This window comes from Macrosteles quadrilineatus, unplaced genomic scaffold, assembly GCF_028750875.1.
Source record: "Macrosteles quadrilineatus isolate MER2022 unplaced genomic scaffold, UCM_ALF_1.0 Scaffold_4__1_contigs__length_99947679, whole genome shotgun sequence".
NCBI lineage: Eukaryota > Metazoa > Arthropoda > Insecta > Hemiptera > Cicadellidae > Macrosteles > Macrosteles quadrilineatus.
This window is the reverse complement of record NW_026542597.1, coordinates 75,145,922-75,158,582: the sequence shown is the minus strand read 5'-3', so window position 1 is coordinate 75,158,582 and position 12,661 is coordinate 75,145,922. Positions and strand designations below refer to the sequence as shown.

Below are 12,661 nucleotides of genomic sequence, written 5' to 3'. Positions count from 1 at the left end.
ACAGTGCACTTCCTTGTAAACTAAAAGCACTAACAAATTTAAAACTTGTCTGAAAAATTTGTAATTAAATTTTTATTTTGTTTTGTAGTGTTAAGAATCTTTGTTTAGTTTTAGTCCTGACTTTTGAGTTAATTTGTAAAACAGTATTGTTACTGACATTCGCTCATGAAAAAAGACCTTTTTTATTTATTTTATTTAATGCTCCCTGGATTTTTAGAAACAGGCATATACATGAAGAGCTAGGAATGGAGTCTATCTCGGCCTTTATTGAAAAAAAAACCACCTCCAAATTTCTGAAGTCTTTAAACAATGTTCCTGACGTGCACTAGCTTTTGATCTTGGCGAAGCAACTATGAGAACAGGTGAGGCTACGTCGAAGGCTCCCTCAAGATCTTTTGGATGTATTAAGCCTATTATAACCATAAGAAGATTGGATATGTTTAGTTAAATTACGGTAATTATGTTACAGGGTGTCTCAGATCTGGGTGAACCCACGATAATGTTATTATTGTTAATTTATTGTTCTTATTTTGTCAACTTTTCTGTGACAACCTCATTGAACCAGAAACAAATGCTGAACAAAAAATTGTTTGCAGAGAAGAGATGATTAAAAAGATGTTTATCCATGTTTTGATTTTTTAAATCATCTCATTTGTTCAATGTTTGTTTATAGTTGTTTTTATTGTTCTCGCACTGTTCTTCATATTGTTATTAATTAATTGCTCTTCTTATTATATTCATTTTATTTTTAAATACAAATATTGTATTGATGGTGGCATGGTACGGACGGATGGCTGGCAAGGCAATTTTTACAAGTTATTATTGAATGTGATATGAGTGTGCCCACTATGGCTACGGCGGGACGGCAGGCATATCCAGGAGGAGGAAGATTATAGTATAGAATATGTTATAGTATATAGGACATTTATAGGAGGGAGATTATAGTTGGGGAAATGCAGGTGTAATCAATTAGTATTCAACTCTCAACTTTAATACTGAATTGTAGCATTGGCTATTAAAGATTGTAGTTATTAACATGGGCATTAGGTGTAACATTCATATCGAAAAATAAATATACATGAAATTAGTTAAAATTATACATATAAAAAAAAATTTTCTTATTTATGCCATATTCCTTGGTATTATATATCTCTTTAGGTAGATAGTTCCATGCACGTTTTTCGATTTCCTCCCCACTGGTTTCTTCTCAGTTGATGTTGATAGATGTTTTTTTTACTTCTTTTCCTTTCATCCGGTTTGACTATTCTACACACAATTTACGTGTGTTAGTTTTCATAGATTTATTCTAATTAATCCTTTCCACAATGGTCCAGAAAAAGGTAATACACTCAAATTACTGTTAATTAGTAATACATTTTTAAGTATTTATATTTTACACGTAATATTTTTGCAAAATAAATCCTTTCCCTTGGTATTATACAAGTTAGGTTATGGTTATATTCCAACTCACGAAATAGCGCTTGTTAGTCCCCTAGTTTTCAATTTTGATCGTATTTTTTATTTTATAAGATTTTAAAACAAATGATTTACCCTCACCATTTGATAATACCCCTTCTATTACCGTAGGGGTTTAGGTCTTCTCAAAATTTTAAATTTCTATAGGCTGGGCTACTACCCCTTATATCGACCCTGTTTAGGTTAGGATACAGTTAAGCAGAGAACCTGCGATGTATAGGCCTATTATCAGATGAAATATAAGTTTGTCATAAGTGTCACTTAAAATATTTCAATATATCTACCTATAGGTCTGGCGTACTGTAAGTTAACATAAATGTTTTATTTTCTGTCATGTGTTTTTAGTTCTAGAGTGTAGTCTGCCACCCCATTTTATGCTGTTGCAGCTTTAAGGTTAACTAAGTTTATGAAACTCATGAAATAATAGAAAAAAAGAACTAAACTTCTAATACAAACTTATGTCTTTGTTAGCATTTCTATCTTTTAGCATTTCTCTAAAGGTCCCTTAACCCTAGAGCCGGCAGTCAGCTGCTAAGTACTACTAAAGAAGGCTGTATGAATAACACCACCGTTGAGTACAACCATAGACAATAGAGTAAATATAGACTGTCAAAGATAGGTCTTGCGATCTGCCGCTAGAGCGTTATCGCCGTTCGATATCGGTATTCGATTCGGTGTCGGCGTCGACTACTCGCCAGCTTTTACCAGCACTACCACTCTTGCAAATGAAATGCTTACTTTAGGCCTATCGCTAATTGTCGTCTTCTGCAATCGCGTCAAAATCATGAACATCTTTCGCGGCCGTGTAGACATAATCATTGTATGCCGTGGTCACGAAACGTCATCGTCGTCCACGATTGCGTCAATATCGTGAACATCTTCAGCGGCCTTGTAGACATTATCGTCTTGTGTGATCGCAGAAAAGACGTGATAATTTTTCCTGAGGTCACGAAAACGTCGTCTAGCATGGTCGTGGTTTAAGAACATCTCCCTCGGTCGTGTAGACATCATCATCGTCTTGCGCCGTCACGGAAACGTGATCGTTGTCTACTTAGCGTGATTGAGGTAAAATCATGAAATTTCCCGACTTTGATATCAAAATAAAGAAAGACTAAGTCCCAACTTGTCAAAACCATTTTGAAACTCAATAGGCCTACTATTACTAATAGGTACCTGACTTTCCCGTTTTCCCTGACTACTAGACACCCTGGTTAGTTAGATTTTTACCTTGCAATATAAAACAAAACCTTCCAATAAACCACTTTCTAAAATTATGGATTAATAAGGAATATTTTGAATCATTGTAATGAATCTACAAAAGTATAACAAATAGGCTATATGGTTTAAAAAAATACGATAAAAGGTGGCATTTTAATTAATTAATTGCCTAATATTATATAGCCTAAGTCAGTAAATTCCAATTCCGGGGAATTCCTCCAAAGTTGGCAACACTACTCCTAACTACCAACTACCAAGTTGTTATGGAAACGGTCGCTAGCGCTTGATGCTGCAGCGGTGTGCGCCGTAACTACACATTACCCCTAGCAATCGGCGCCGGTCAGGGTGTATACCAACCGGGAAAACCGGGAGAACCGGGAAATAACCTTGAATTTGAAGGGACCTGGAAAAAACCGGGAAAAAGCCGGGATTTTTGGACCGATTCCGGGATTTTTGTTTTAACCCCGGTAGAAGATTGTAGTCGTAAAATGCATCTTGCCGCGATTGCGGGCGACGACGATGACGTTTTCGTGACCGCGGGAGACGACGATGACGTTTCCGTGACCGCAGGATACGACATAAGCTAACCGCAGCACAGCTGACAGTCTATATTTATTTCTTTATGTCTATGGTACAACTGACCATTGTCGGTAAATTTTCAAGGAGCTTGGTATCCTGACAATACATAGTCAATATGTGCTTAACAACCTCCCTCCTGAAAGAAAATGAGTCATCCTTCATGACTATAAGCATGCAGCATGATCACGGGACGCGTAGAGCCTGTAATCTTGACCTGCCCGTTGCAGACTCAGTCACACTCTAAACTCCTACACAGAGTTTGTTCTCTTGACAAAAGCGATTCAAGTCAACACTAACTTATACCAGGGTTTGCTCAGTCGATCGTTATACTCCTGGTAAGAAATGTTCGACGAGCCTCTAGTATTTGTAAATAATACCTCCTCTCCCGCCATTGTTGCTGTGTAGTGTTTTTAATAAGTAATGTAAATAGATGCAATCTACTATCCAATCTTGTTGGTCAAAGATGAACATACCAAGTACCTATTCAAGTAGGCCTACATCGTAAATTCTCTGTGGTAGCCTACTATATCCTTGTATAAGCTAACCATCCAGACTTCTTTGAATGTTTTGGCCCACTTAGAGAAACATTAAATAAGTAACTAAGTTAGGTTAGGTATCAAGTTTGAAGTCAATGCCTCAATGTAAGTCAATCAATGTTGCCTACTATCATATGAAATCATTGAAAGACAATGGTTGGGAATTAAAAATGACAGAAATCAGCTTGTGAAGTGAAGGAAAACATTGGTGTTTACTGAGCAAAAACATTTATGATTTGTTTTGTAATAACTTAGTTGCGTGTATGTTTTTTTGTCTGACTTGTTAAATTAGGCCTATAATCATCCAGGGGTGTTATCATCGCAATCTATTAAGTTACATAGGTATTCATTGGTTTTGATAGGCCTAGATTTTTCAAACAAGAATTTCTTGCCCTGACTGCAATGTAAGTTAAGCCTACTGGTACTTATTTAATATATGCTCAACTTAAGTTGGTTTAGGCTAATTTCTTTTAAGGTGTGAGTTATTTAAGTTTAAATGTCAAACTCTCATTCTTGGTTAGTCTAATCCAATTGTATGATGGGATTGTTTTGGATTGGACATTTCATCAGCAATTCAGCGGAACAATGATAGAATAATTAAGTTAATTTAGCAATTACACGCTTTCAAATTTTTTATTAAAACTTCAGCCAATTCAATCATGAAAAAACGTCAATAATTGTCAGAAGCATTGTTATTGGCAATGGAATTTGCCTCTTAATTTAAGTTACCGGTACCATTGTTGTTAAAAATATTGGAACTCTTAAGTTAGGGTAACTTATATTTAAAAATAAAATCATTGATGCTCATCCCTACTTTGGACAAACCACCTAGGCTACTTTTTGTTTACACACAATTCATCATCTTTCTTTATTTTCAGCCAAAGAAGAAGACTGGCAAGAGAGTTGCTGCAGCACCTCTGGCAGTAAAGAAACAAGAAGTCAAGAAAGTTGTCAACCCCTTGTTTGAAAAGAGGCCAAGAAACTTTGGCATTGGTAAGTGGTAAATTTGAATGTATTCCCAATGTAGCTAGTATCTAGTTCCACGTGGCTAGTAATAATTAAATTGTTATGACGGTAAACATTTTAATATTTATTATTCACTAATTCACTTAGGCCTTATAGTGAGTTTAAAATAATTTTGAGTTGAACTGACACAAGTATCGATATCTGGTAATACCATTGAATCCTGCATACCAAATCAAACTTAACGATCCCATAGCCTATTAAAATAGCTCTATCTAACAAAATGCAAGGACCTTGGTCTACACTGTAAGATTACACGCTAGTCGCCGGCGTGTAAGAAGCCGGCAAGTTGGCAAGTGCGCTTGTATTCGTTCACAAGGAGCTTGGCCACATGCCAACTCGCCGACGTGTAGAAAGACGTCGGCGAGTGAGCATGTAGTCGTTCACAAGATGCTTTTTCCACTCGCTCAGTAGCAGGCTTGAACTAATTCCTCCGACATCTCCGAATAACATGCTGACAAGCACAAGCAACTGTGTTCACACTGGGCTATTTTACACGCCTACTCGCTCAAAAGCTGGCGAGTTGGCGTGTAAAGTAGCGGCAGCGTCAACTTTTTCCAGAGCTTTTTTACAAGCAGCTTTTGAGCGAGTACGTCGTTCACACTGAGCTATTTTACTAGCTGCGTGTAAAAAATCCGGCTTGTAGCTTGTAAACTCGCCCCGTGTGAACGGGGCTTAAGAAAGAATTTACAAATGGAAAATAGTTGGAGGAACAAAACTAGTCACTAGCACTTTTAATGTTTAATTTACAATAACACTTGGCTGCCTTTTAGGCATAGTTTTCACCCGTCCTAAAGAAGATTCTGAACTAATCATGTAGGTTCATGGAAAAAGACTAAAGTTTATATTGATATTTCTAATGCAATATCTTTATGGCTAGTATGGACAGTAATAGCCTAATTTGTCTATTGATTTCAACAGTCAACGCTGTACAAAATATAATAGACGTAGTGTATTTTATTTTATTTTGTGTGTATTTACGCCAGTGGCATTTTTTACGTTTTGAAAGGGAACGGTCCAAACTTGAAGTGTTATAAGATCAATGCTCAACGCACATACTTTACTGCGGGATTTTTGATTAGGTTGTGGTTGTGAGACCTTAATGGGCAGTGATAAAAACTGGCTACAACTCGAAACATGGAAAATGGGATGTTTGCAACTACCAACAGTCAATACTATCATATTATATTGTTACATTAACCATATTATAAATGGATCTGGCATATTTCCAGGTCAGGACATCCAGCCCAAACGTGACCTAAGCAGATTTGTCAGATGGCCAAAGTATGTCCGCATCCAGAGACAGAAGGCCGTCCTACAGAAGCGTCTGAAAGTCCCTCCTCCAATCAACCAGTTCACCCAAACACTTGACAAACAGACTGGTAAGTTTATACTTTTTTTGTAATATCACCATTAGCTCATTTTCCGTTTGCAATTCATATTAGGCTACTTGTAAATCCAGTTAGGCTATAACAGAAGCATGCATAACAGAAGAATAATATGGTGGCTGATAGGAAACACAGTCTACTATTTAATACCACTGGCATTACAAACAATTTCAGCTCATACAATTTGTATAGGTACCAAATTTGAGTCTATCTAAAGCTTAATCAATTGCAATAGGCCTATGAGAGTTGCTCTAACTAAACGTATTTTATCTGGTGTTCAGGAGCACTCCCATATTGCTTAGGCTATAAATTTTATGTTTTACCTTCAGTTTATTCGTTGGTTTTGTTTGGGTCAAATTGAAAAGTCTGAAGTTTTTTAATGAATGAAAATCCAACCCAGTTTCCCTTGACCTATAGGCTTGTGATAAATGGTATAGGCAATAGAACCAGCTAACCTTAGTCAGTAATAAAGCTTTTTATTTTTCATAGTCGACTTTATTCTACACTTCTCTTCTCCATAAATGAGTACTCAGGTGATATGAAATGTAAAATTGGCTGGGTAGCTGGCCGGTCCAATCCTGAGAAAAGTCAGTAGCTTTTTGATAGTTCTAAAACCGGACCTAGCTGTTCCTGATCATTCGGCTTTTTAAATAAATGATCCTGACTGGTGAAACAGTTGGCTAAGTCAGTAACAAAGCTACACAGCTTCTACACTCATCCTTCACTCATTTTTGGGTATGTACCTAGATGGCTTCCCCATCTCAAATAGGCCCTAATTGATAATTTATTTGCTATATAAATCTAATTTAACTAATTGGTCTTCTTGATAATTAGAGGTGAGTAAAGAAACACAGTCTCAGTCTAGTAAATAAAAATTTCAATCTCAAAAAAAGACCTGATTTGTTAATCCCATTTAGTAAGTTACAGAAACAATGTTTAATTTTTTCAGCTACACAACTGTTTAAAATCCTGGAGAAGTACAGGCCCGAGACTGCCGCAGCCAAGAAGCAGAGGTTGAAGGCTAAGGCTGAGCAGAAGGTTGCCAAGAAGGAGGAGGCTCCTACCAAGAAACCTAATGTTGTGTCTCAGGGTGCCAACTCTGTCACCAGGCTGGTAGAACAGAAGAAGGCCCAGCTAGTTGTCATCGCTCATGACGTTGAGCCTATTGAGGTACATTATTTTCTTTTGTTTTTTTTTATAAAAACCTATCCAAAAATGTTTCTAATTAAATCAGTCAAGCCCAAGTTACCTACAGATTAAAAATAAGTATTTTGTTAACTCATTGACGATGACTCACATCACCGCATTTTGTGGCAAGGGTGCTGTACAGCTAATCCACAAGTGCTAATCTAAACTATGAACGCTAGTGTCGTGTATCAGCTGACAGTGGCATGGTAGCCCAGTTGGCTAAGGCATTGCACTGGGGTATAGTGTTGAGGTCTCTAATTGTGCGAGGACATTTAGTGAGTAAGGACTGCTGGATTGCACACAACACCTTTATTGCTTCTTTTTTAATTGGTTCAGAGGATATAGATTTTTCTTCTTTTTTTCCTACTTTTATTTAGGTTAAACATGGTCTTATTGCGTTGAAACACAACTATGATAAAATACATAAAAATGTCTATGTAACCTTATAAGAGATATTTAATATAGAAATAAAAAAAATATTCTGGCGTTAATGCAAACACTAAATCAGCAGTCAGTGGCTTTAATCAGTGTGTTGAGCAAACTGGGAACTCTATTTGATCGTGAATTTTTTGACTGGGAACTAGGAAGTGCGTTTTTTTATTGGATTATTACATTTTTTTATTAGCTTAGTGCATTTTTTACAGCTTTGTCTATGTTTGCGTTTGCCAGCAAACTAAAGATGTTCTTGCGATTTTTCTGTATCCAGCTCCAAGTTATGATCTTTTCAAAAGCACACTGCAACATTTAACAGAATCAGTCTTGGGAAAAGTTTGTATTTTTAACTGTATAAGGAATGGAGCCTGTCCAGCCTAGCGAAGGTTCTTCAGTTGTAAATCTTTGCAGTTTGAGCTTAAGAAATACTGATTGTCATATGAATTTGATGTATTGGTTAATTTGTTGTGATTTTCTCAGTTGGTGCTGTTCCTGCCTGCCCTCTGCCGCAAGATGGGAGTGCCGTACTGTATTGTCAAGGGCAAAGCTCGTCTTGGTAGACTAGTCCATCGCAAGACTTGCACTGCAGTGGCACTGACCAACGTATGTAATCTAGCTTACGATTACAAGTTTAAGTATTATTGAACAGTCTTTTGTCATATTAATGGTTGGCTATGTTAGCTTTCGACTTAAGATTTTACAATACGACCTCAGTGAGTTGGACCAGCCAGTAGAAAAAGGCCGATAAAGCACAACAAATGTGTATATGTGCATAATGAATTTAATTCATGTTTTACAAACTGACCCTGGTTATCCAGGTGCTAAATTAACAAGGTTTTATTGTAATGCAAGCCCTAAATAATTTTATTCAGACTTTGGTTGGTTGATACTTAGTAGTAAGGAAATAAAGTTGTGTTATCCAGTATTATTTACTACTAAAACTTGTTTAATAGCTGCCATTTTGGATTTGCATGCCATAATAGCAATGAATACCAAAGTGATGGTAATTTAAATATCAAGGGCACTATTGAATAATAAATTTTGTTTGTATTTTTGTAACTGTTTTATTTTATGAGTTAGCACGGCTACGCTCCAAGGACTATTTTAAGAGTTGTTTTTGAACTGCACCCGAAAATAAAGGAAGTTAATTTTTGCATATTCCCTTACACTTAGCTTTTAAGGGATCACTCAGCATACTGTTTACACTGGCTATTAGCAAGCACTGGGAACATGATTCTAAGAATATGTTTTCTTAAATAATAATATATTGTTTTAACAGGTTGACTCCGGAGACCGCACATCACTTACGAAGGTACTCGAGGCTGTCAAGACCAACTACAATGACCGTTACGAGGAGATCAAGCGACACTGGGGAGGCGGTCTGCTGGGCAGCAAATCTGCAGCGCGTATCGCTAAACTGGAGAAGGCCAAGGCTCGTGAATTGGCGCAAAAACAAGGATAAACACTGTCTCGTTTATGTTCTCAATAGGATAATAAATGGGATTTGTTTTTTATGTTTAATCTGTTTTTCCTGATCCCTATTTTTACTTAGGTCTTGCATTTTTGTACAGTCTGTGGGAGTCAGGAGAAAAATGTAATCATCTGTTTTGGCTGACATAAATCACTAAATTTACTTGTCTTGTAACTCGCGTAAGTGGCTATAATTGCCAAATATTATGTAGAACTATGATGTGGCTTGTTTTTTAGTTAACTGCAACCTCTGTTTTCTCTCTGTATTCTTACTTTATTTCAAAATATATAATCTTTGACTATTAATACAATTTCAGTACCCAATAGTCAATTATATAACTCACTGTATTGATATGACCAATTAAATTTTGTAAATTTAACATTGCTCATGGTCTTGGTAACTTATTTTAATGAAACTTATTTTTGCTAGCTTCAAGTAATAAATACTATTTACAATACTACAAATTTGTCTCGCAATTACCATAAATTCATATTGATTTGATGGTGGATAATATGTTAAAACAACAGGCTTACACAAATTAATACAGAAAACATAGAATTTGCGGAGCCACTAGCTCCTTCTGTCCACCTTCTCGTGTCTGCCCACACTTAAACACCATACAGGAGTACAGACTGGACCGCAAACGTTAACTGCCTTCTACAGCTGAATGTGTTTACTGACTAAGGGAAGAAATCAACTAGTCTGTCGTCAGCTAGCTAATCTTTGTCAACATGACCTTACTGGCTGGTACTTGGCTGAAGAAACAGTATTTTGACGCCTCCCACCCACTTCGGGACTATAGTTTAAATTTGGCAATTTCCAAATATATGATTTACCATATCGGCGTCTGCCATCTGCCATCTGCTGCTATTTGGCTTAATGAGCCACCCTCAGAACTGCCATTTGCCCGCCAAGCTCGATGACATATTCCATCAGGACTTGTCGACACACAAACAATGTCCCAAACATTGACTATGGTATTCTTCTGTTAGAGTGCATGGTTGCACAGCTGCCTTGAGGTTAGCAGCTTTGTCTTTTGACCTCAAATAAAATAAAATCAGTTTTATTTCCACAATAAGTATGCAAAAAAGGAACAATTTTTCAAAAAATAAAATATAAAAATTAGTCTAGAAGCATTACTCTGTTCAAGTTCAAGGAGGATATTGGCATTGACTATAGTCAATGATATTGGTCTGCTCCAGTTCAGCCTAGGCTTTGATTTCACACAAGGCTTTGGTGAATGATTTCCTACATGAGGGTTTAAACCATGATAGCAACTGTCCTAATTCATTTTAGCTGTGACTTAAGGAGTAGTGGCTGAGCCAGGCCCAGTTTGGAACTCTCTGGTAGTCTGCGCCTCCACTGCCTCAATTGCCTCTCCTCCTTTCGGGAAATGTGCTTTATCCACGCAGCCTTTAATTGGTGTCTGAGTGACTTACCACTTTTCAATATTTCTCTTAAGGGGTATTGTGGGAGACACTGTTGAAGAAGCCATCGTATCAGAGAATTTCAGTGTAGCAGATGAAATGTCCGTCTCATTAGCTTTACCAATGCTTAAACCTTGTGGTTTTGTACTATCTCTTCCCTTTTCAAAGTGATTTCCAAATTGGAGGCCTCCTACGTTTCTTAAAAGATGGATCTTTGAGGTATTCAGGCAGGGACTGTTGTAATTGTATTCTTCAGCCAAGATCTCTGTTTTATTCTTCTCATACATTTTTATCCAAGACCACCTTACTCAGCAGACATTAAGCTTACTGTGGGGTGATTTGCTTGCAAAGACAAAACCAAGGTTATCCTCAAGTTTGGCTACGCCGTTCTTGACTACTAAGTTTATGCACCTTTTTGGGTAGAAGGTGTCCAGCATTGCCTCAATTGATGGTTGAAGGTCTCAATGTTTTGAAGCCGGCTTTCGATTTTACTCTCTGTTAAGATTTTCAAGGCTGGCCCAAGTTTGCAATAGACCATCGTTCCGTTCCCAATAAAGGCACCAACGGTATTTTCGGTATCGTTTTGGGATTAGGTGTGACATAGAGACACGTCATCCCCTCTGAAATGTCACCACTTATAACTACATTTGTTAACTCCATGCTTCCTGCAATTGACAATTCTATAAGATTAGAACCAGCACATCTTGCAACAAGCGACAGCCCTGAAGAACAGAAAACTGATGGTGCACACTTGGGACAAAGCCCCTACCCCAGTTTCCCGGAGCCTGGTCTCCGTTTGCACAGTACCGGGGCAGTACAGATTCCAACCTCCACACCCGTGCCACACATTCCCTGACTAGGGTCCGAAGGGTCACCTGAGAGTGCGAGATGTACAGTTGTACACCATCAGCCCCTATGCATGCACATGAGTGCCCTATAATGCACGCAGGTTGAAACAGAAGGAGGAAACAATCCCGCATGGGATCGAAGGAAAACGATTGAAATGAAATAAGAAAGATATCGAGGACTTGGCAAAGGTTTAGACTAAAACTTGGCATCTGAGAAAGTTGGGAACACAAAGAGAAAAGAATCTCCTAACCCTTGTTAGTTGTTAACTACCTCTTACGACAAGCTGGGAAAAGTGCTATGCAGTCCTATAGTTTTAACCCAGGAGTGAAACCACACTACTTTACTCTAAAATGGCAACCATACAAAAGTAGGTATTTTAAGCTATGAATGGAGAGTGTAGTATAAGTGGCGAAAGTTTGTAGTCTTGTTAGGAGTAACATTTAAAAATATAATGTTGAATCACAGTAAGGGAATAGGCACTTTTTCTAAAGTAGTTAAGAATGTAGAAATGAAATAAAACTTCAGTCAGTGAGTCAGTACTTATCCTCTTGGCTGTGGTTAAGTAGGCTTACGACAGAATAATGTTGTAGTATTATTTTAGCTGCCAGTGTAAATTAAAAATTAAACTTTGTAGGTAGTCCAAGTCCACTCCACTGACGAGTATACCATAGATTAAACGTATATATATTATGTCTATATATAAATATTAATATTATGTCTATCATGATTAGACCAATTACTTCGATGTTCGATATAAGATAATTTTGATTAATTGAGCGGAGCGAGCGAAGCTCTTATACGTCGACTCTTATGTATTTCGTAATACGCAAACTCCTCCTAGACGGCTGAATCAATCGTTTTCAAATTTTGCATGGTGATAAAGACCATACCGGTGAGTGCCAACATCTATATGGCGTTAAAAAAGTCTCTCAGGAATCCGCCCCACTGGGTCTCAAAGTTTCAATGTAATCCTTATGGAAGCAGTTTTTGACAAATAAACAAAGACATATGACAAAGACAACAAAGACTTTGACAGATGTGAGATGAATTTCCAGTTATCAGCTGTTGGCTTTT

The 12,661-nt window shown here is 37.3% G+C and overlaps 1 protein-coding gene across 1 annotated transcript; it reads left to right on the top strand.

Moving 5' to 3' along the window:
* The first annotated feature begins 1,215 nt into the window (after nt 1-1,215).
* LOC128991688 (60S ribosomal protein L7a-like) lies at nt 1,216-9,354 on the top strand. The gene is made up of 6 exons (XM_054414788.1): nt 1,216-1,340; nt 4,688-4,802; nt 6,065-6,214; nt 7,170-7,390; nt 8,321-8,443; nt 9,120-9,354. The coding sequence occupies exons 1-6, from the start codon at nt 1,326-1,328 to the stop codon at nt 9,300-9,302; spliced, it is 807 nt and encodes a 268-aa protein (XP_054270763.1). The 5' UTR covers nt 1,216-1,325; the 3' UTR covers nt 9,303-9,354.
* Nucleotides 9,355-12,661: the final 3,307 nt, after the last annotated feature.

Bases quoted from the DNA above. Each gene is read 5' to 3' on its own strand.
- LOC128991688 (XM_054414788.1), top strand. The intron at 4,803-6,064 runs GTAAGTGGTAAA...GCATATTTCCAG, and splicing joins GCCAAGAAACTTTGGCATTG to GTCAGGACATCCAGCCCAAA. The intron at 7,391-8,320 runs GTACATTATTTT...TGATTTTCTCAG, and splicing joins ATGACGTTGAGCCTATTGAG to TTGGTGCTGTTCCTGCCTGC.